General features: G+C 51.7%; 1 protein-coding gene across 1 annotated transcript in view; it reads left to right on the top strand.

Annotated features, from left to right (window-relative positions):
* Nucleotides 1-525: 525 nt before the first annotated feature.
* The window catches only part of LRRC75A (leucine rich repeat containing 75A), a 64,679-nt gene continuing 42,651 nt past the window's right edge, over nt 526-22,553 (top strand). Inside the window, exon 1 of the mRNA XM_032129596.1 lies at nt 526-1,335. Coding sequence (XP_031985487.1) covers nt 1,072-1,335 — 264 coding nt within the window. The 5' untranslated portion in view covers nt 526-1,071. The remainder of the gene's footprint in view (nt 1,336-22,553) is intronic.

Here is a 22,553-nt window from a genome sequence, read left to right as displayed (position 1 = left end):
CGCTGGATGTGGATGGGGACGGGGAGGGGGCTTTGGGCTCGGCACAGCTGGTGACTTCCAGCTGGGCACAGGGCTGGAGGTGAGGGAGCTGAGCAGGTGCACGAGCAGCCAGGCTCGGGGTGGCAGGATGGAGCGCCAGCATCACCCGCAGGGGACAGCGGGGGGACCCCCCCTGCTCAAAACACACCCCCGAGGGACGCGGGCACAGCCAAACGCCTGCAAATCCCCCGGGGCGATGAGGCTCCAGCGGGAATCCCTCCGTGCTCCTCCCCGGGAACCCCCGGCGGGGATGCCCCCGGCCGCCTCGGGGGAGCCGCCGCAGCCCGGCCCCGCTCCCTGCCCGGTCCCATCCCCGCTCCCCCCGCCCGGAGCATCCCCTGCGGGGCGTGCAGAGCCCCCAGCCCGCGGGGAAGGAAGGACGAGCCCCGTCCGGCTGCGGCTTCCTCCGCAAGCCCTGCCTCGGTGCACGGTGCCCGCCCCCGGCCCTCCCCCGGCTCTCCCCGCTCTGAGCACCCCGAGCCGGCCGGGCCGAGCCGAGCAGCGCCGCGCCGCCTCCGGGGGAGCCCCCTGAGCGCAACAGTTGCCCCCAAGCCGCGGCCACCGCCCCCCGCACCCGGGGGAGCCCCCGGGGGACCCTTCGGCACCGGGAGGAGGCTGCGCGGAAGAGCCGCCGCCGCTTCGCCGAGGCACCGCCGCTCGCAGCGCCCGGAGCTGCCCGGATCCGGCGGTTCTGCCTCTCCCGGCGATGGAGCGGAGCCGAGGGGCCGAGCCGCGGCTCCTCCCGGCCGGGCGCAGCCGCCCCATCCTCCGCCTGCGGGAGCGGAGCCGCCCCGCCGCCTGGCAGCGACCCCTCTGCTGAACCCCCCCCGGCCCCATCCCGCACCCCGCCCGGAGCTCCCGGGCATCCTCGGGACCTCCCGCGCATCCCAACCCTTTGTGCATCCCCCAAACCCCTTTGTGCGCTCCTAACCCCTCGTGCGTCCCCTCCACCCCCCTGTGCCCCCCTTGTGCCCCCCCAGCCTCGCCACCCTCCCTTTGCATGCAGCCGCCGGGCTGCGGGAGCCGCTGGCCATGGGCACGAAGCAGACCAAGGGCTGCCAGCCGGGCAGCGCCGGGGAGAGCCCCCCGGGCCACCACCGCAAGAAGGCGGCCCCCAGGGAAAGGGGCGATTTCCTCGCTTCCCTCGTGGTGAAGTCCGGCGAGAAGTTCGGGAAGGGGGCTGGCGGCAGCTTGCCCCCGTACCACCGGCGGATCTGCATGATCCAGGACATGCTGCTGCTGGTCAAGCAGGGCAAGCAGGAGGAGGCCACCGAGCTGCTGAAGAACCTGCGGCAGGTGAGGATGGGCGGGTTCTTCCAGAGGGAGGGCGGCTGCGGTGAGGGGGAAAAGTGTGGGAGCGACCTATCCTGCTTTGTGGGAAGCCCAAGCAGCCGCCACGCTCCGCTTTTGCGGGTCTGACTCTCGTGGCGTCATTTTGGGGAAGTGGCAGAGGAGCTGCGGGGTGGTCACGGTGTCAGAGAGGGGGAAATACCCCCGGGGAGGTGCTGCGTGTTGTCTGCAGCGAGGAAACCCTGCCGGGTGCATTTTTCCCTCCTTGCCTTCCTCGCTGGCGCCGACAGCTCTGGGATTTCTAGCTTACTCGAGGTGGTTCCCACTCAACTTTCCAAAAGTTTGGTGTTTCGAGCAGCTCCGTAAAAGCGCCGAGGCAGTTTGGAGCAGGCAGCTTTTGAGAATCAGCTCTTTTCCTCCTGGCTCAGAAGCAGCCAGAGTTGGCAGCGTTGCTTTTTTATCTCGTTCTTTTTGACGCCAACAATCGCGTGGTGGAGTTTTGCTGGTGTTGACTGGGAGAAACGAGACGCTCTGGGGGAGTGGGGAATTAATTGTAGGGTGCCCGAGACCTTTTGCCTTGAGAAATCTGTTTGAGCTGGGCATTAGCTGGGAAGCAACAGGACGGAAAGTTGCTGTGAGCAAACAGAAAAGGCAAATTAGCATTTAATCTTTTCTGCTGATAAAAACCACCCGAGTGCTGGGCGTTTTCAAGGCTCTGGGGTGCGCAGGGCTTTGGGGAACAGCGAGTTTTCCATGCAAACCCAAAGCAGATCCATCTTCCAGCTCGGTGTAACCAGTTCTGCCAGCTGGGGAAAAGTTGCTCAGGTCTCTGCTGGGCTTCGGGAGCTGCTTTCTTGCCCTATGGTCTGGCCATGGAAAAGCACAGCTGGTCCAGTCTGGTTTTCTTTTGGGATTTTGTGTTTGGGATTTGCTGTTAGCATTTTTTCCTCCCCCATCTTTTGGCCCAGGTAACTTTTTAGTGAGTGGATGTGTAGTTTGGGGCATGTCCCTGATCCATTCAGCCCACTTCCATTTATCCCTATGCCCAGCAGGTTTAGGATGATCTTTGGAGCAACCCAGCTGAGAAATCTGAACTGTTTCACATGATTTGTGGTGGGTTTTTTATGGAAAACTCTCACCACTTTCAACTTTGGGATAAAATACTTTTCCTGAGGTGAACGTGCCGCCTCTCTGGGAATTGGGGGCACAATTCCTTGGGACAAAGACTTCTCCATTTGGGATCTGTGTGGCCGTGGGGGTAGAGTTGGGCAGCAGATCAGAGCCCAAATGTTGCACCCTCTCAGCCACGCCAAATCTTTACCGCTGCCGCAGCCCATTGGAGCTGGCAGAAGGACCCGTGCTAATTTTAGAGGGTGTTTATCTCAAACACCTCCCCAAAAAATAAACCTTGGGGCCTGGGAAATGCCACAAATCACTCCCAAGTTCTCCCTGGCTCCAGACTGGTTTTTCTCAGGTCTGTCCTCACCCTCTGATAGTGCAGAGTGAGGGAGCTGGGCTGGGTCACCGTGGATGCCCTAATGACAAACCTGACCACGGGGGAGCCCTGGTTGCTGGAGAGGGGAAGAAAAAGCTAAAAATTCATCTTAAACTGCTGGGGGAAGCAAGGAACCTGTTAGAGTCAGGTACATCTCTGGCAGTGAGTGTCTCTGAAGAGCTTGCTCTGATAAAATAAATCTTAGAGTGTCAAAATAGAGAACGCTTTGTCCCAGATACTATAATAGACTCCAGGCAGGTTTTTAATGAGGTGGTTTTATTCCCTGCCTCCAGGGAGGGAATGTGGGATGCCCCACTGAACAAATCCTGCCTGCTGGGTGGTTTTCCAGCTGCTGGATTTGGGGAGGAGATGTTTTAGAGGGGCATTGGTGGCTCCAAGGGGCCACTTGGGTTGTTCCCACTCTGGCAGGAGCTTTCCAGAGCTGAGCTCTTGGAGTATCTCAGCCTGAAAGTGAGGATTTGGGGGGAAGGATGAGCTTCCCCCTTTGGAAAGGGGTGGATGGATGAGCCTGGTGGGGCAGAGATTTTTTTTCCCTGAGCCATTTTTAGGGTGTCTGTGGCTGCTCTGTGTAGTTGCTACTGTAAAACCAAGGGTTTTCCAGCAAAACTGGGGTATTCCTGGCAAACCCAGTGACCTGGTGCCCAGCTCTCAGCTGAGAATTTTTTTAATCCCAGGCATTTAGGTCACTGGGAGCCTTTCCACTGACTTCAGCAGGCTTTGAGGCCAGCCCAGCGTGCTGCTGAGGGGTGGGGGACAGCATCCCTGCCTGTGGAGGGGCTCCATCATTTTTTTTGGAGCAGGATGAGCACATGGCCAGAGGTGAAAATCTCTGTCTTTTCAGGTCTCCATGCCATGACATCCTGCAAGACAAGGTTGGGGGGGCTTTTTCCTGCCTGCTCCCACAAAAGCTGTGTGTGATAATCAGGGCAAGGCTGCAATCCCGAATTTTAAACCCTAACCCAGCCCCTCCACTGACACCAATGTCCACTGTGGCCTTTAGGATTTCTCCAAATTTATCCATCCTTCTCCCTCCCCTGAGGTTGGAGCGATGCTGTTTTCCTTCTAGGCTCTTGTAAGGATTAATTTGTGTTCCTGGGAACGCCTGAGGGTTGCAAACAACTGTAAAATACTGAGATACAAAGTGATTTTTTTTTGTTTAAAACGATAAAAAGCACGAACAGCAGACAGACTTTGCTTCTCACAGAGGTCAGCAGTGGTCTCTGGTGTGGAGGCAATTTGATCCCACTGCCTGCCCTCAAAATAACACTCCTGTTATTCCTGCTGCCAGCAGCCATTCCAAAGGGTTTGTGCTCCTCTGGCACAGCCAGGCTGACTTAACATCGAGCTCCTGGGACACAGATCCTCATTTCTTTTTCCTTCTTTCTGCTCTGGAGTCCAAACCCCACACTGCAAAATCCAAATCCCCCAAATCCCAACAAGTGCCCGCTGCTCTCCTTGGCTGAGGTGTTTTCCCCTGAGCCATCCCCACGGTGCTGCAGAGGGAGGATGCTTTTGGCACTTAAATGCAGTGGAAAGACACTGAAAGAATTAAAATTTGGTTGAGGCTGGAGTTCAGGCTTGCTGGTCACCTGGAGGGAGCCGCTGGCCTTCCATGGAAGTAATTCCTGCATGGAATAACTTGGAATTTATCTGTATGAAGTGACTTCCTAGGTTTACCTGGCAGCATCTTCTCTGCTTTCCAACAAGGAGCTGCTGCAGGGAGAGGCTACAAAACGAATTCATTCAGCATGTCCAGCACTTGAGCCATGGGAATCCATTCCAGACCCTTCACTCGATCCAGGTGGGAGAATTCCAGCCCCACTATTCCCAGTACCACCAGCTGCAGAGCAGGATAGGTTTTAACGTTACAGAGCGTGGCACTTTTATTTTTACTCTTCTTTTTTTCCCCCTCCATACTCTTGAGTTTCAGTGCTTGAGGCAGCCAAGCAGTGTCAGTATATTAAATTCTGGGAGTGTCTCTCCTGCTGGGGAGAGGATTTGTAAAACAAAGCGTGTTTTCCTCCTCCCTGCTGCCAAACGGGATCGCTTTTCCCAAGTGAAATGGGGAAGCGCTTCCCAGCACATTACGTTGCGCTCCAGGAATTTGCCATTGGTTATGGCTCGACGTGGAGCTTTTGCTGCTGCTCTGGGGGCTGGTGGGAGAGGGGAGGAGGAGGAATCCAGCAAATCTGAGCATCCTCTGCACAGGGCAGGTGAGCAGCAGTTCCAGGGATTAAATGGGGAAAAGGAAGCAAAGTGTGGCAATAAATCCCTGGGTGCTGAGGCCAAATGAGAAGGTCCAAGGTGTGGCAGAGCTGCAGCACTTGGAACGTGGATTCTCTGCTGTGCCAGCCTGAGGTGGGCACTGCTGGGGTGTGGAGGGCAGGGGAGAGGGGTCAGGGCCCCAAATGGGCAAAAACACCACCAAAAAATCCCATTTGCAGGAAAGGGCTGGGAGCAAATGAGCTCTGTGCCCACCAAGCCGTGCAGAGCCTGTGGCAGCCCCCTCCTGGCTGTGATCCAGCCCGTGATCCCTGTGGTTTATCCCACAAACATCCCACAAACTGCTGTGGGTGCAGGTGTCCCCCTGCCCCACCTGAGGCTGAGCCCTGGATTCTCCAGCCAGAAGCTGTGGGGAACAAGGCACAGCCTGAGCAGGGCCTGGGAACTGTGTGGCACAGGGATGTTTAATTAATTAATGATGGATATCTTTGTTGTAAGAGGGGGCTTGGCCAGTGGGAATGGTAAAACACCAAAAAAAATTAAAAATACTGATGGAGACAGCTCACTTGGGGCTCCTGTGACTCCTTTGAGACACAAGAGCTGCGTGGAAACATTAAAAAGACTCGTGGCTGGACTCTGCCACCACTGTGTGCTTGCTCCTGGCCCTGGAGCAGCATTCCCATGGAACCCATCCTGTGTTCCAGGAATGCTGGAGGAGCTCAGCACTGTTGTGTTTGCCCCACAAGTGAATTCCTGGTCCCTTCTCCTGCCTGCTCAGACCAGCTGATGCACCAGAGGTGATCCAGCCTGGGGTCTCTGGGCTCCTCCCAGCCAGCAGAAGACAGGGATGAGGAGTTTTGCAGGATTGGGATTGTTTTTCCTCAAGTGGGGCTGGGCAGAGGGAGGGAGCTGCCCTGGCTGCAGCGCCGGGCACCGCAGGGAAGTTGGGTAAGAGGGGAGGGAGCTGCCCTGCTGCAGCGCCGGGCACCGCAGGTGGAAGTTGGGTAACCCTGCTCTGAGAGGGGTGGCTTTGGGGTGAACACTCATTTCCTCTGCTTCAAGCTGCTGATGAAACCCCACCAGCGCTCCCCACAATTCTTTTTAACCCTTAGGCTGCTGGACGTATTAACAACAAACGCTCCTGGCAGTGGTGGGGCGTCTCCTGCTCCAAACAGGGTCTCTGCTGTTCCCTCCATGCTCCCAAACCCTGCCCTGCTGCTCCCTTGCAGCATCTTTGCCTTCTTCCCATCCTGCTGCTCCCTTCCCATCCCCAGTGGGATGTGTCCTGTGCCTGCTTGTCCAGGCAGCCTTGGATGTCATGAACCCCCGGGAAGGTGGTGGCTGCTGCTGCTGCTCCTGGGGGAAATGTGTCTTGGCGGGGAGAGGGGGGATAATCATAAAGTGGGGGCTGGGTTAGGCTGGGCTGGGTTGGGCTGGGTTAGGCTGGGCTGTGTGCTGTGGGCATCTGGAAGAGAGAATGAGCTCCTGCCTGTGCCCTCACTGCAGGCAGAAATCTCAGAGCTGGCAGAAGTTCATGGTTGTTGTTACACTCAGCCCCTGCTCAGCACTTTCTCTGTTTGTATAATTGCAGGAATGTGTCTTTTTTCCCCCCCAGGCTCTGCTGTTTTCACACCTGAAGTGAAATGCAGCAGCTTGGGGCTCCAGCCCTGCAGCCAGCCTGGCATGCACCTTTTTTTAATTTTATTTTTCCTCTTTTCCTTTTTATCTTGCTTCAGACTGTGAAAGCCCAGAGTGTGAGGATGTCTCCTCTCCCTGCCAGCGCGTGGGTGTGACGGCTGTGTGGGCAGAGCCCTCCCTGCACATCCCAGCGCTGGCATCTGGGCTGTGCTGCTGTGCAGGGGGCTTGGGGGGCAGGAGTGGGGGATGATGCACCTGAAATTCAGAGTATTGGAGCTTTAGGGTTTGATGTGTTGGGGGATTTGTGGCTCTGGCCTGCTCTTAGCTAAGGGAGGTGGTTCTATATTAATATTCATTTCGTTCTCCTACAAGGGATGTGGAATTTCTTTAGTATTCAACATCTTCAGGTCCTGGCCAAAAGCCTAATATGATTTAATGCCTGATTCCATTTCTCTTTCTGCGTGTGTGTCTCAGCCTCCTTCTCTTTCAAATTTTGGAGGAAAGATCACTGCATGGTGAATTTCATCTTGCCTCTAAAAGGAAAAGCAAATTGTCCTTTCCATTCCTCTCCAAGCCGAAGGTTTTAGCTCCAATTATTCCCAGCTCTGACCTTGCTGCTTGGAGAGCAGGAACTGCTTAGAGCTTTCCAGAGTTCTCAGATCTTTTCAAGACTCTTTATCTTTCAGACTTCGTGTCTTTCAAAGTCAGAGGCACTTCCTTTGTGCGAGGAGGCTTTGAGCTTCGCCAGCTCCGGAGAGAGCCAAGGGGTGGGAGCTGCCTTCCTCCTCGTGCCTTTGGGTATCTCAGTGGATATCTCATTCCTTAGGGCCTCTTTATATCCCAATAATCTTCCCAGAGTTCTGGCTGTCCTGCTTTGCAGAGCAGGGCTCAGGTTTGATATTGCTGGGGGAATTTCTTTATGAGATATTTCTGTGTTTTCCAATGGTTCCAAAATCCTTGTTGGCCCATGGAGGTTTTCCTCGAGGTCTGCTCCTCCCCAGCACTGGATCCTGCTGCTGGCTGCTGATCTCAGTCCCTTAACGTCCCCTCTGCCTGTGGGATTTGTTTCTGAGCAGCTTTCCAGGCCTTTCCCTGCTCCTGCTGGCGCTGCCCATTCCAGTGCAGCATCCATGAGTGCTCAGGGATTGCATTTGGAGGAGATTTCAGTGGGGCACTGGAATATTAATTCCAATTCTAACAGCACTTGTGTTGGAATGAAGGTTGGTTAATGAGAGGCCAGCCTGGAGCAGGAGCCTGGAGCAAGAGCCTGGAGCGTGTGGGTTTTTTTGGAGGATGGGGATTTGTGTCCTGGGTTTTTCAGCTCCTTGCTTTCTGTTTAGCCACAGAAAATGAGGAAATGGATGTGAGGGACAGGACCTGCAGCTCTGTGGGAGGCGAAGTTCTGTTTTCTAACTCCCAGCATGCAAAACACACCGAGGTGAGCGAGCTCTGCCTGTCTCTTCCTCCCACTCCAAGGACGAGCTTGGAAAACACGATACTGAAACCTCCTTGAGTGGTTCCTGTGCCACCTTCTCTCTTAGTGCAGAGATTCCCTGGATTTTCCTGATGGAAAGGCACAAGGCTTTGAGCCAATCTGTGCCTGGGAGCCCCAATCCCATGGCTGGGAAATTCCCAGAGCTGCCTCTTCCCCTGTCCCAGGAGATGCTTAAACTGAGCCCACTCTGGAGCTGGGAATATTTAATTCCCGCCTTGTTCTGCAGGGCTGTTCCTTCACCCCCACCCTCCCCAAGGCCGGGATCTTGGCACAGGAATGAAATCCCAGCAGGGGAAAGCGAAGGCTGCTGAGGAAGGAGAGCAGCCTGCAGTGGGAAATGGTTGTTTTGGCCGGGGATGTGCTGAGGGCTTTTCCTGGGACACCTCTGTCCCCGTTCCCACGGAGCACAGAGCTCCTTCTGGGGACAGCTTTGGGATTTGGGGCATCCCCACCTCCAGAGGGAATTGGAATACAGGAGGTGTGGGGGTTTGGACCTCGATAAAAGAGCCCCAATTCCCTGCACGAGGGATGAATCGAAGCTGCTGCAGCGTCTAGCCCAGGTTTGGTTGGTGTTGAACAAACCCCAAGCCCTGGTTCAGCCTGAGCTCCCCAAAATCAGGGCAGTGGAGCCCAGATCTCTGCAGAAACAGGACTGGAACCTGCCCAAAGAGCCCCAAAGCCTTGGTTCATCCTGGAATCCTGCCATGTATTTCCATTTATCCATCAATTTGGATACAGTTCTCTCTGTTCCAGCACTGGAAGAAGAAGGGATTTGGGGGAAATCTTGCTCCCAAATGTCTCTGTGGCCTTGCTGGGCTTGCAGAGAAGCAATTTGGGATGAGAGTGTGAATGACCTACACCCATTATTTACATCCAGCCAAAATCATCCAGGATTGGATTAAATCTCCATTTAAGCAGCCGTTTTTTTTGTGGTTTAAATCTTGATTTAAGCAGCCAGTTTTTTGTGGGTAGGATTTTTTGGGGGGGGGTTATTCTGTAAGAAAGAGGATGTTTTCCTGTTTGGTTGTAAAAAGCTGCTCCTGCTCGGTGTAATTGGATACTTCCTTTCCTGAGGAGGGAGCCTGGTGTATCTGGGGACATTTATTTAGGCAGCTGTGTGGCTGGGTGAGAAAATTTGTGTGTTTTTATTCTGGTGGGAAATGGTGAATTTGGGGTTTACAGGAATAATTGATCCTTTTGTATCTCTGGCTCGAGTTACACAGAAATGAAAGAAACTGAAAGAGCAGAAAAGTGGTTTTGAATGGTCTTTAATCAGTTAATAAACTCAAAATATGCTGGATAAGACAGCAGACAAAGCAAATGTCTCAAAACACATTTGGCATTTAAAACTGGTTGATTCATTAAGTGGAGAATTAATTGTGCATCATGAATTACACTTCTGGTCACCATAATTACAGATCTTGCTCTCTCAGGTTGCAGTTTTACTTGCAGATTGGAAAATGTGCATTTCTCCTTTGTACTCCTGATTTTTTTCATTGCTGGAATTCAGTGTTAAACTGGACTAAGTGAATTAGAATCATTCAGGTTGGAAAAGATCATGGAGTGCAACCTTTGAATTACTGAAATTAAGATGTTTTCTTTGTCCCACGTGAGAGAACCAGACCCTCCCAAAAGCTGTGTTTGCACTTCATTCTTTTCTGGTTGTGTTTTTAGCAGTGACTTCCCTAAAATCATGGCAGCTGTGTCCTGCCTACCTGGGCTAACAGGAGCTCTTTAAAATGAAATAAATCATAAAATTTTAGTATTAAAGCCTGACCAGAGGTTGGCGTCACCCTAAATTGTTGGTTTGAAATCTGGGTGGTTTAAAGTGAGTGTATTTTAATGTTTAAAGCTATTTTATAGAGCAGCATGAATTGAATTTTAATGTCACTGAATTGAATCCTTGGACAGCCCATTCCTTAATTCTTCCTCAGCAAGTTTGGGCATTTCCTGGTCACTTTGATGAGCCCAAACCTTTTACTTTTGGGTTGCTCTGGAGAGACCGAGCCAGCTGGGAGGATCCCACCTCACATCCCTCCAGTTTGGAGGCACATGCCAAGGTGGATCCTCAAAGGAGCATCCAAATCCCCTGGGGCCAGACAGGGAAGTCACTATGAAAACTTTCTACAAAGATTTTATTTTCCAACCAAAATACCGAATACCAGATCTAAAAATCTGATGCTGCAAATCAAAACACACAAGCATGGCATAAAACATGGGAAAGGCTTCATTTCTTCCTTTAATCCCCAAAACTGACTTTCCTTTGTTGATATAAATCAGGGACAAGGTTCCCAGTTCCCTCTGATGTAGAGCACAGCACTGACTGAGTCTCAGGATGGGAAATGGGAGGCTTTTGAGCCACCCTGAAAAATTTGGGATAATTTCCCCAGGCTGATGGTCTCATCCATTCCCTTCCCCATTTTTCTGTGGGTGTTTTGAGAGGAAAACCTCATCCCAGCAGTTCCCTTCCTCAGGCCACCTGGCAGCCTCTCCTCCAGAGGCCGAAGTCGAGGTTTTATTGCGTGTGTGCCATTCCCAAGCTGTCAGGCTGTTTAATGGGATTACAGAGTGCCTGCCCAGGGAGCAGGGATGGGATGGATACAGCTGGACTGCATGGGGTGCCTTTGGAGGGGAATTCAGAGCATTCAGCAGGACCCTGGTGGTTGCAGGTGTGGAGCTGTTCCTGCTGTCCCCGCTGAGTTTGAGACTCTGCTTTTCATCCTCTCTTTGGGTTAGAGGTGGAACTCTTCACCAGGTACCCCAAAACCACAAAGTATCACCAGGCTGGTTGATGCAAACAGGCTGCCATGGCTTCAGGCTGACAGAGGGGAGATTTAAATGGTATATTGGGAAGGAATTCCTCCCTGTGAGGGTGGGGAGGCCCTGGCACAGGGTGCCCAGAGAAGCTGTGGCTGCCCCATCCCTGGAAGTGTCCAAGGCCACGTTGGAGCATCCTGGTCTGTGGAAGGTGTCCCTGCCCATGGCAGGGGGTGGAATGAGATGAATTTTTAGGTCCCTTCCAAGCCAAGCCAGTCTTTGCAAGATTTGTGGATTTGGGAAGGGATAAAGGTGTCTCAGCTGGACGTGCACAACATCTGCTCTCCCACATCTCCTTTTCAGTATAAAAATCCAGTCCTTTCCATGGCATTCTTCTCTCTTGCCTCATTGCTGTAGAACAAAGGTGTCAGCAGCTCCAAGAGCTGCCAGGCCTCCAGGTTTTCCTGGATTTTAGGATGTCTGCATCCCTGTAAAGGCCCTGAGTGCCTTGTAAACAACACGGGCGCGGGTGTGCGGCATCCAGCACATCCCGGCCCTGCTCCCACGTGGGGACCAGCTGCTGGAACTGTACCACTTCCAGGCAGGAATTCCTGGCATTTCTTGGCAGGGGAGGAACGTCCCAAAGCTGCCTTTCCAATCCATGGCACTGGTCATCCAGTGGGAAGGCTGAACTGCAATACAGGAGCAGCTTCGGTGCTTTTCCTGAACTCCTGCTTGGTTTTCCCTCTGTTTTCCTTCCCACCCTGATGCTGTCCAGAGGAGGAGGAGGAGGATGGAGAAGCTGGCACAGTGCAGTGTGAGTTTTGGCTCTGAGAAACTCCTCCATCCTTTTTTAGATGTGGAGCAGTTCTCGGATGAGATGAACTTCCTGAAATTCTCAGGAATCTCTGCTTGGGGTGCTTTCATCTCTTGCCTGTCAGCTGTTGTTCTCCACCAACACAATGAAAATAAATCAGCCAAACTCCTCTCCTGAAAGAAAATAAATCAGCCAAACTCCTCTCCTGAAAGGTCTTTTTAAAAAAAAGACCTCTTGCTGTTGCCACATCGTGTAAATCAAACTTTATTTTCCTCAAGGACTCGTGTTTGCTTGTGTGCCCTCCCTTTGGAGGAGGGCAAAAATACAGGAGTCTGGAATATTCCCAAAGGCAGGAATACAGTGCCATTCCCACAGGCTGAGATCATTCCATTGATTGCAGGAGGATGGGAATGACGCATGCGAAATCCTGGTGGGACCCAGCGCTGACCGAGCTCCATCTCTGGATGTTTCAGCTCTGACTGACCCATCCCAGAGCCAGCAGGATGCTGGTTATCCCACCAGAGAAATGCTGGAATCCCCATCCCTGGAGGGATTTAAGGGATGTGTGGATGTGGGGTTTAGAGGTGAGATAGTGGTTGGACTCGAGCTTTTCCACCCTAAATGATTCCAAGATTCTTTACCGGGAAAAGCTTCTGTACTGCTCGTTTTGCAGAGGGAATGGAGGAGCAGAAAGGCTGAGCATCCCCTTGGCAAAGGGGAAGAGAAGCAGGGAATTCCCAGGAACAGGAATGAAGTGCACAGAAGTGGCAAAACCATAAGCAGGGCTCCGAGCAGCTGCTCCTTATCTCTTCCTGAGCAGGCACATCAGGGAAGATAAAGTAAAAAGGGAAAAGATAACACAGATTGAGTCTGCCTGGCAGCCTGGCTCTGAGAGAGAGCTTTTCCCAACCTATTTACTTGTCAGAGGTGATTTTGGATGAGCCTGTGGGATCTTCAGAGAAAATCAAGGTTTTTTCTTCCTGTTTCGTGCCTTGCAAAAAGGGAATCTTCCTTCCTGGCATGAATTTTTGGCATTTCTTGGCTCGGGGTTGGTCCCGAGGCTGGATTGGTGCCACTGAGTGCTAAATGCCACCCCGTGGCTCACCCACATCTCTGATTCCCCACACACCAGTGGCTCCTCCACTTTAAAACCAGCTCAAAACCAGTCATGTTTTAATGATATTGAAATCAGCTGCTCGTGGCCATTTGAGGAATTCCAGCCCGGGGTTGTGGATGTCTCAGTGGGACTGGAGCAGGGAAGGGAAGGCTCAGCACAATGAGGTCATCCTGGCTTTTCTTCTTGCTCAGCTCATCATCCCGCATCAGCTTTCAGGGATTATTCAGCCCCGTGGTTGGATCTGAGCAATGAGATTAAGGAGTTTCTGGGTCCTGAAAGCTTCTGGGGTTCTCCTTCCTCTGCTGTTCACTTCTGGAGGAGCTGCTGGTGTAAAAAATATCAGTGGTGGCTATTTTGGAGTTGGAAAAGAAATATTCTGGGCTTGCAGTGCCAGAGCTGGGAGTAGGAGCTGCAGGCCACAAGGCTTTGTTCCGGCACCTGTGGGAATATCCTGTGGCCACAGCATTCCATGGGACCCAGATTGGTGCTCCCAGGAAGGCTCAGCCACCCACGGGGAAGCAGGAGGGATTAGCAGGGTGCTCTGTTACCGGTGGCATTCCAGGCTTCTCTCTGGGGACACTTCCTAGGGTGGTGTCACATTGTGAGGAATTAAGGAATAGCCCAGGCATGGAGACATGGATGCTCTGCTGATATTCCCACTCTGGAGCTGCTCTCTGCCTTGTTCTTGGGTGTCTTTTGGTCCTCACCCCGACAGTGAGGGCTGGGTGGAAGCCACTGGGGGCAGGAAACTCCTACTCCAGGCTGGGAGCGGTGAGAAGGAAAAGCCTGCACTGAACTCTGCGCAGCAGCTGTGACTCAGCAGCGGGAGCAGCAGGTTTTCCATGGAGCCCTCTCCTGCAAAGTGAGCTCCAGGCGTGGTTTTCATCGCCCAGAGTGGCAGCTCACGGCTCCTTCTCATCCCTCGGGCCACAGATCCATCACAGGCTGGATTTCCCTGGCACAGCTCCCCTGGGCCAAGGTGTGTTTTGTGTCTCATCCTCCCGAGATCCTCTGGCATCCCCGCTGGGAAATGGGATATCAACAACAGCAATTTAATGGCCCTGGCTGCCAAACAAAGCAGAAATACTCGATTTTAGTTGGGGGGTGGGTGGTGGGTTGACACCTTTTATTGCTGAAAACTGGATGTGATCCTGGCTGTCCCAGCAGGAGGGATGCTCCTGCTTCTCCTTGCCTGGCGTGGGGGTCCTGTGGGTTTGGGGGTGCTGAAAGCACCCCTTCCCCTCGGAGAGGACCCAGATCCTACAAACAGGGCAGGAGGGACAGGGCACAGCAGCAAAGCTGTTTATTGCCTGTGTCTGTTCAGCACCCCCGGGGAAACCTGGGGTGGATTTCTCTTGTCAGCCAAGCACGGGGGCTCTCAGGCCATTTTTGGGTTAATCTGTCCCATCACTGAGGCTCAGCCACCACCCTCTGGCCTTTCTGGAGCCTGGAGTGTGGTGAAATGAAGAGGAGGATCTTAATGGCACTTACTGGAAAGGTTGGCTGGCTCTGGGCTAGCTCTCGAGGGCACAGCTTGTGTTCCCTGGGATCTCATTCCCTGATTTTGTGCAAAATGCTTCTTCCAGTGCTCACTTGAGCTGCATCTCGCTCTGGGGTGTCCCAGTCCTTCCCTGTGCCGCTGTGAAGGGAATTGGGTGGAGGAAAAAGAAGTTTTGCTTAACAAATTCTGTCTTAAGTGCTCTGCTAATCCAACCCCCTTGGCCCCAGCAGGATTTAAACATGTGCTTGTAGTTAATCAGGTATTTAAGTGGTTTTCTGACTTGGCAAGCCTGAGAGGAGATATCCCAGAGGAGAAGGAGGAGAGCAGAGTTGTGGCCTCCCGGCTGAAGGTGTTTGGAAATGGGGATGGTGAGGGCAGCAGTGTGAGTTTGGGGATGGGGGTTTAACTTGCTGTGACTCAGTTTCTCCTTTTGTTCAAGGGGGAGACATCAGAGATTACAAGAAAGGCAGTGGTTTGGTGAAACAGGGCGAGCTGGGATCAGTGTTTGTCAATAAACACATCCCAGCTGGCAGTGGAGGGCACAGCAAAGGTCCTGCCAGGGGCTGCTGAATTCCAGGACTGGCATCTCCTGGAGAGGAGGGCCCTGCCAGGCACCCAGGGTGAGACCAGAGGGGTTGAGAAAGGATTTTGAGGGAGATCACCTCCCCTCACCCTTTGAACAGCTACTTGGGGAACTCCCAGCTGTTTGTGGGGCTGCCCAGCAGAGGTTCCATGGAGTGTGAGGAAGATTTTCCCTTGGCTCATGGATTCCACCCCAGAGCCCCTGAGCAGGGTGGTTTTCCCACCTCAGTCTGATTTTCTCGCTGGGTATTTCTGCTGGGATTGCTCAGGAGGGGCTGCTCTGGGATTTGTCTCCACATAACCAGGCAGCATCACACAGCACTGGTGTTATTATGCAAAGTGTGGATTATTTAATCACACTAGTTTTTTTCTGCATTGATTTGCCATTGCTTTGAATCCCATTACAGGAATCTGCTTCATTAATGGACTTTGTCCATGCTCGAGATTAACTGGAGATGCTGGATTTGCAAATGAAAGAATTGAAATTCATGTTGTCCATGTTAATTACTTGAGTGATGCTGGCTTCCTTGGGGAAACCTTTATTTTTATTCCACTCCTGCTGCTTTGTCTTAATTCAGAAAACGAGTTTGGTGCTGTGGGATTGGGTTGATTTTTCTCCTTTGCTGGAATTCCCTTTTAACCGTTGGGAAGGTACAAAGTGGTTTCATGGAATAGGCTGTTCCTGAGGATAAATTTTAATGCAAAAAAGGGTCAGGGAGCTTTTATTTCAATGTTTAGTTCAGCCCTACTTCCTCCTCTTTTGCTTTGAGCTAAAATCTCTCTGTAACTTGTTCCCTCTACATTTTTACCTTGCAAAATCTCTTAATTCCTGCTGTCATACTCAGCCAGATTCTTGTGCTGAGTGAAGCAAGGCAGCTGTAAGGAGTAATTCCACTATTTTTGCTGATGAAAAAACAGGGATATACCTGGATTTTGATATATCCAGGTATTGCTATTGATCCAAACCCATTTTTTCCCTCTGCTCCTGCAATGGTGTAAATGGCCCAAAGAAAGGAAAAAAAAAAAAGGCTTGGCATGATTTTATGGGAGTCAGCTGCAATTTGTTCACTTAAATTATCTTTTTGTCATGCTCACATTATTCCACAGCAGCCAGCTTGGAGAGTTAATTGAATATTTGTGCCTCTCATAGATGCCTTCAATTACTTCCCTTGAATAACTCTGGCAGAGGGCTGTGATGAGGAATCACTGATGCTCATTTTCCGTATCAGAAATATCTGAGGTTTTATTCCAGCACCTATTAAAGGATCCCAAAGCATTCCTCCAGTCTCCCACCCCGAAATTCCATTCCTTTCAAGCAAAGTTTAGCATCCATTGAGTGTTAACAATGCATCTCTTCGTGGCTAATGCAATAATAATCAGCTCAGGGCTTGGAAATGGAAGCAGGTTTTGGACAGCAGTTCTTGGGTTGCAGCCTCTCATTGTGTGTGCAGGAATGGATTGATTTCTTCTGGCTGCTGTGGGCATGCCAGGAGGCTTCCAGGTGAGACAGGAACATCATTATTGATGCTGCAGGTTCTCTGGGAATTTCACTGCCTTGGGATGGTGTGGGAATGTTTCCCAGGGCTGGGCAGAGCTGTGCCTCAAAACAACCCCCCCCCGATAAGTGTGGGCAATCCCCACCTCAGAATTTTTGGCTGCACCTATCAATCCCCTGAAATTATCAAGTTTCTTTCTCCATCGTTGGATTGCAACAGCTCTGCTGGCTGAGGAGGGCAAAGGGGGGCCATCAAAAGCAGCGTTTTTGAGTGGTTAAAAAAGCAAATGTGTTGTTTCACTTGGCTGTTCTGGGATTGCCTGCTCCTGGGAGCAGCAGATCAGGATGGGCTCAGAGAGGGCTTTTCACCCTTTGTACATCAGGAGACCCACGCTGGCCTCCTCCTGAAGTCTCTTGTGGTCACAGCTGCTGGGCCAGGACAACAAGTCCTGATTCCCTCCTAAGCAGAGCCTGGCAGCTCATGCAGTGTTGTGTTAATTGTGAAGGGAGGGTGATTTGGAGAAGGTGGCTGGGTTAGAGCAGGGAGGAGTGAGAAGTGAGGACTCCCAGTCTCTCATTTGCTCTGTTAGACCAGAGCCAGGTGAGGCTGATCTTTCCTGCATCCTCCATCCCATCAGCCAGACCTCAGCTCTGGGAGGATCCCATGTCCTCTTGCTGTCCCAAGGCAGAGGCTGCCTGACAGCAGCTGGGGACCATCTGGCCCAGCTCAGAGCATCTGTTCTGCTGCCATGCAGGGCTTTCCACAGCCAAATCCTGCTCCTTCCCTTGCCTCTTCCTTCTTCCCTTCCAATTCCCTGAACTTCCAGAACCCGAATTACCCGTGAGACTCGTGCCCCTTTCCCACGGCTTAACGAGAGTGGCTGGCACACGGAGTCACCCGGGGGAGGACAGAGGGGTGGGAGGATGGACTGGCAGCACCAGCCTTGCTGCCTGTTTGATTCATTGCTGAGGCTGGGCCATCCGAGGGAGGGGTTTTGGACTCTTCCCAGCAGAAAAGGGGTGTCTGGCTCGTGGAATGCTGTAGGTGCAGGTGGGGATGAGGTGCAGATTGCACCAAGTGCTTGTGGGCTCAGTGTTGATCCAACAGCTCCCATCAGCTGGAGTGGGTGTGGGGAGCCTGGTCTGGGATTCCAAGCAGGGAATTGTGTGATTGGAATGCTGCTCTTGTACCAGGAGCCGTTCACTTGCTGCAAGCCCAGACACCGAGGCGGTCTCTCACAGGCAGTGGAAATTATGAGGGCGAGTGATTCCTCCCCGTCTGACAGTGCCATCCTCTACTTGGGAATCTCTTCCCCTTTCCTGCAAGGACCCCAGTTCTGCTTCTCTCTTTTGTTCCTGTAAATACTTATTTCAGAGATCTGTGTGTGTTTACTGCTTGTGAGCACAAGAGCTGCATGCACAAATAAAAGTCTTTAGTGGCCATCGGGCATCTCCTGTCACCTTCCAAGGACAAGAGTTGTCTGAGCCCTGGGTTACCTCCAAAAAAACCACGGGGGCCTGAAGCAAATCATAAAAATCTGACTGATATTGATGGGTGATCAGCTGCACAACAGATGGGGCTGGTTTTGGCTGGGAGAGCGGGCACAGAAACCACGCAGAGCTCTGCGCTTGCCGTGCTGGAAAACAAAGGTGAGAGCAGCACGAGTGGGATTCTCCTGCTCCAGTTGCCTCAACATTGAATGTCTAGGATCAGCTAATTGGAGGGGCTTTTCTTGGCAGGTAACTGAGAGAGACAACCTCATCCAGGGACTGAGTCAGCCCAGCTATCTTAGGGTAGGATGAATCACTATCATCATATGAATGACAGTAGACTGAGCTTAGGTGACAGCTCTGGCTCCTTCCCTGACAGGAGATAATAGGCAGCCTGTCCTCCAAGTCAATTTTCCAGCAGAGGTCTAGAAGGCTTTTGCAAGTGAAAATAAGTTGGGGTTTTTTTTGCAGTTGAGAGCTGGCAGCACAGTGTGGTCGAGGCTGGGACTGATCCTGGGAATCAGCCCCGTGCTGGGGCAGGAGTTCCCTCTGCAGCCCTGAGAGCTACAGGTCACAGGGCAAAAGGGATGATAAATTTGAAGTTCTGCTCCTGAGCTGTGGTTTGGATACTCCAGGCAGCATCTGGGATGCTCTAGGAAGTTCTTTGGGCAGACACAGGAGGATGGAAATGGCAGATTTGCTTCAATTGGTTATATTTTCTTTTAATGCTTCACTGCAGAGCTGTGAATGGGAGGCCCAGCAGCCAGACTGGAGTTAACGGGGTGGGTGTCGTGCAGGGGTGATGCATGAACCTTTTTCTTTGGGTTTTAGCCAGGGAATGTGGGGGGCTCTGGGTGGAACTGGCTCCTGGGAACTGAGGGGATGCAAGAGTGACCCCTCAGTTGTGCTTTGCTCAAACCCTCCTTAGACCTGCAGCTTTTTCTGCCTCTTCCCTTTGCAGGAGGAAAACTTGGTGGGATCACTCTCCTTGGGAGGGTTCTAAGGAGCCTCTGGTGCCTCTGGGCTGAGCCTGCTGGCGGGCTGGGCTGTCACCCATCCGTCTGGGAGCAGCAGGAGGAAGTGACAAGTCCCACCAGGAGCCATCTGGTGCAGCCTCTGTGTGGCCAGCAGGATCCTGGCTTGGGGCTGGAGCCCCAGCTGGAGCCACAGCCCCTGGCTTGGATGGAAAACCAGGATGTGGGCAGCTCCTGCTGCTTGAGGAGGGATGAGTGGATAATATTTGGTGAGCTCAATGCAAAGAGTTGTGTTAAAGGCAGTGGTGGATAGGAATTGTTTGAGTTATTCACAGCAAATCCTGGAGTCACCTTACCCAAACAGCATTTCCAGGCTTTTCCTGGGATCCCACTGGCTCTGTAAACCAGGAAAGCTGAGGCTACATCCACTCTGTTGAAGAAGTTTTAACTGTGGTCTGGCCAAGCTCCAGTTGGAGTCCCTGCCTTTGCCTGGCAGCGTGAAATAAAAGAGCATTTTTCTGCAATTCTCCTCGGTTGTTTATTATCTGGATGGCGGCGTCACATCTCTGCCCATTAATCCAGCTCTCCAAGTCCCTCCAATTCCAGCCTCCTGGAGGGAGTTCAAGCTGCCACCATTTATTATTTGAGTCAGTCTGCCAGGGAAGTGTTTGCTCCTTCCCTGAAGCATCGACTCCCTGCTCTCACTGCACCCTCGCTCAGGGCTGGAATGAGCAATTTGTGGCTCCCAAACCGATCTTAACTCTGTGAAACAGAAAATACCCCACATATTTAAACTCTGGTTTTACTCCAGCCTGGTGGGTTGGACACCAGGAGCGGTTGCTGGTTTGTGTGGAGGCTCCCAGGGTGGTTTTGTGATGCTCCATCCAGATGTGCTGGTCCCATCACAGCTGCCCAGTTGCAGCTGAGCTCCCAAATGCTTCCTGCCCTCCTCAAAGGTGCAAATTCGGGCATCTTTGTGTGCCTGAGGTCTGCTTTTTCCCAAAATGTGTTGGAACATCATTACCTTTGGGGTGCTTTGCTCTTCTCTCAACCAGAAATTGATTCCTGCCTCAAAAATCTTTTTGGGGAAGAGTAGAAGGAAGTGGTGAGACTTTTCCTCATAAAGGGTCGAGCAGAAGGATGTGTCCTCCATCCAGAAAAATGGGATTGAGTGGGGTTGAGTCACATCCCACCCCTCTCTCCGAGCTGACCTCCCTCCCCACATTGATCTCACCTCATGGAATCATTTTTCCCAGATAACTTGGAGCATGTGATGGATGCAACACTGCATTAATCCTTCCCTTCTTTACAACACCGACCTCCCTGCTTGGAAATTCAGGATGCTGCCCTGAATTTAGTGGAGATAAAGGAGTTTGAGAAGAGGTGCTAGCCAAAACAGCAGCTCTTGGGATATTTGGGAGCAGCTGTGATGAGGTGTTTTGCACAGGAACCTCATTTGGGCAGCAATAACTCCGTGTTGGTGAAAACAACAACAGCAGAGGCTGCTTTCTCAATGACTCCTCACATGGACCTGCTGCATTTTCCCCTAATTACAGCTCCATTTGCAGTGATAAATGGTTTAATAAGCAAAAATGGGCTTGGCTGGGGTTGGTTATGGCTCTGTGTGGCTTGGGGGATGTTGGTCTCATGGAAACACAACTTGGAGCTTCCAAAGCCTGGGAGCTGCAGTTTTTGACAGTAGAAAGGAATAAAAGTTGTTTTACCTGACATGAGGGAAATGTAAGCTGGGGGTGCAGCTTTCAGATGTTTTGCTTGGGTGGTGTTGGTCTGGATCTGTTGGAGAGTGGATGGTGAGCTCTGAATTTTGGGGGAAAAGGGCTGTTTTGGTGGTTGTGCTGCAAACAACAGGTTGGGCACAGCATCCCTTCTGCAGAGTAGCAGGGCTGACCCGGCCTCTCACTTGGCTTGGGGTTTTCTTTTCAAGAATAGTTGGGTTTTCTTACACCTCTCATGGCTGTGGCTGGGGAATTTCTGTTGTTGGCTGCTGGAGGAAGACTTTACATTTTTGTGCTGGATTTTTTGATATGAAGTTCAAATTCAGGGTGGGGTAGGTGGTTGGATTTTTTTGTGGTTTTTTTGGTTTTTTGTTTTTTTTTTTTTTTAATCTAATAGCTTTACACTGCTTGATTTGCAGAAGACTCCTCCTGTGGGAGCTCAGCTGGTTGGTGGCAGGAAGCTCTCCTTGCAGTGGATAAGGATGGATGAATGGTTTGGCTTCCAGCTTCCTAAAGCTGGAAACAAGTGGGATAAACTGCAGAGAACTTGTGGGTGATTCCTGTTCGAAAATTCCCCTTTTTCCTGTCACCACCTGCAGAGACATTCCCATTTTCCTGTCACACGTGGACAAAACACCCCAGCAGAGTGCAGGGGTTTGGATCCACTCCTGAACACCCCTCTGATCTATCCTGAGACAGCCATGCCTGGCTCATAAATCCTATCACTTTAAACCCTTATTCATTTGAAATTTGCACTTGCTATCCAGGTAAAACCCCCTGGGAAAAGGGAATATGCTGAAAAAAAGTGACTGGAGCCAGATGCTGGGCGTTTTCTGCAAAGCCAGTGATTGGTGATTTGCTGCTGACAGCATGAACTGGTGTTATTAAATTGCAGATGAGCTCATCACTTGGCCTCGAACAAGTTTCAGCCTTGAGAGGCTTTAAAATACTGCATGTGGTGGAAAAGAGACAATGCTGGTGTGGCAGAGAGGTTGGGGGAGCAGCTGAGAGAGGCATCTGTGCATAAAAAATGTGGTACCAGCAGGGAGGAAGGAAGGCGCCATGTGAAAAAAGTAATGTTCTCCCAGGAGAGAGGAGGAGAAATTCTCTGATTTATGAGCTGGACGTTTTAATTTTAGCTGAGGAGAAAATGGTGAAGAGTTTTGAGATGCTTGCAGAGAAGGGGTGAGATGCTGAGCCTGGTTCGATCCTGAGAGGTCCCAGTGTGAGCGGAATTAGTTGTCCCAAATCCCCAGCCTGGCCCTTCGGTAGTGCCTGGTGTTTGCCATAATGACCATGCACCAAATCCAGCTTTTATCTGATGTTTGCTTAATCCTAAAGCTGAGCTTTACCAAACTGGGAAGGTGACATCCACGCTGCTGTTTGGAAGAGTAGGAGTTTCCTTCGGGCACTTCCCTGCCCAATTTTTATTTCTTACTCTCTTGCAAAGGAGCCCAAGCTCTCTCCACGCTGAGATTAATTCATTTTCTTTTTGAAGTACAGCTTGGCAGAGGCCATAAATCCATTTGGCCGCTTGATTTTTCCAACTGGGCAACTCAGTGGCTGGGTTGAGTTTTGGGCCGCTTGGATTTGTCATTCTGAGGCTTTTTTTGGTGCTCCCAAGGCAGAGCAGCCTCACAAATGTGTGTTTTTTAACTGCCTCGGCTCTTTTTTGACTAAAAAACCAGTTTGCAGTCAAAGAGTTGGGGTTAACTCAGGCAGTGCTGCGGGGCTGATCCTAAAAATACCAAGGAAACCAGTGGGATAAACACTTGTCACCTCGTTTGCGGCCTGAGCTGTAATTGCTGTAATGTGAGATCCCTCGGGCAGCTGTGTCAGAAGGCACAATGGAATTTTTTTAAGTGTAGATGTTTGTTTTCAG

This window comes from Corvus moneduloides, chromosome 20 (assembly GCF_009650955.1).
Source record: "Corvus moneduloides isolate bCorMon1 chromosome 20, bCorMon1.pri, whole genome shotgun sequence".
In the NCBI taxonomy this organism is placed as follows: Eukaryota; Metazoa; Chordata; class Aves; order Passeriformes; family Corvidae; genus Corvus; species Corvus moneduloides.
This window is presented reverse-complemented; position numbering and strand designations above follow the sequence as displayed.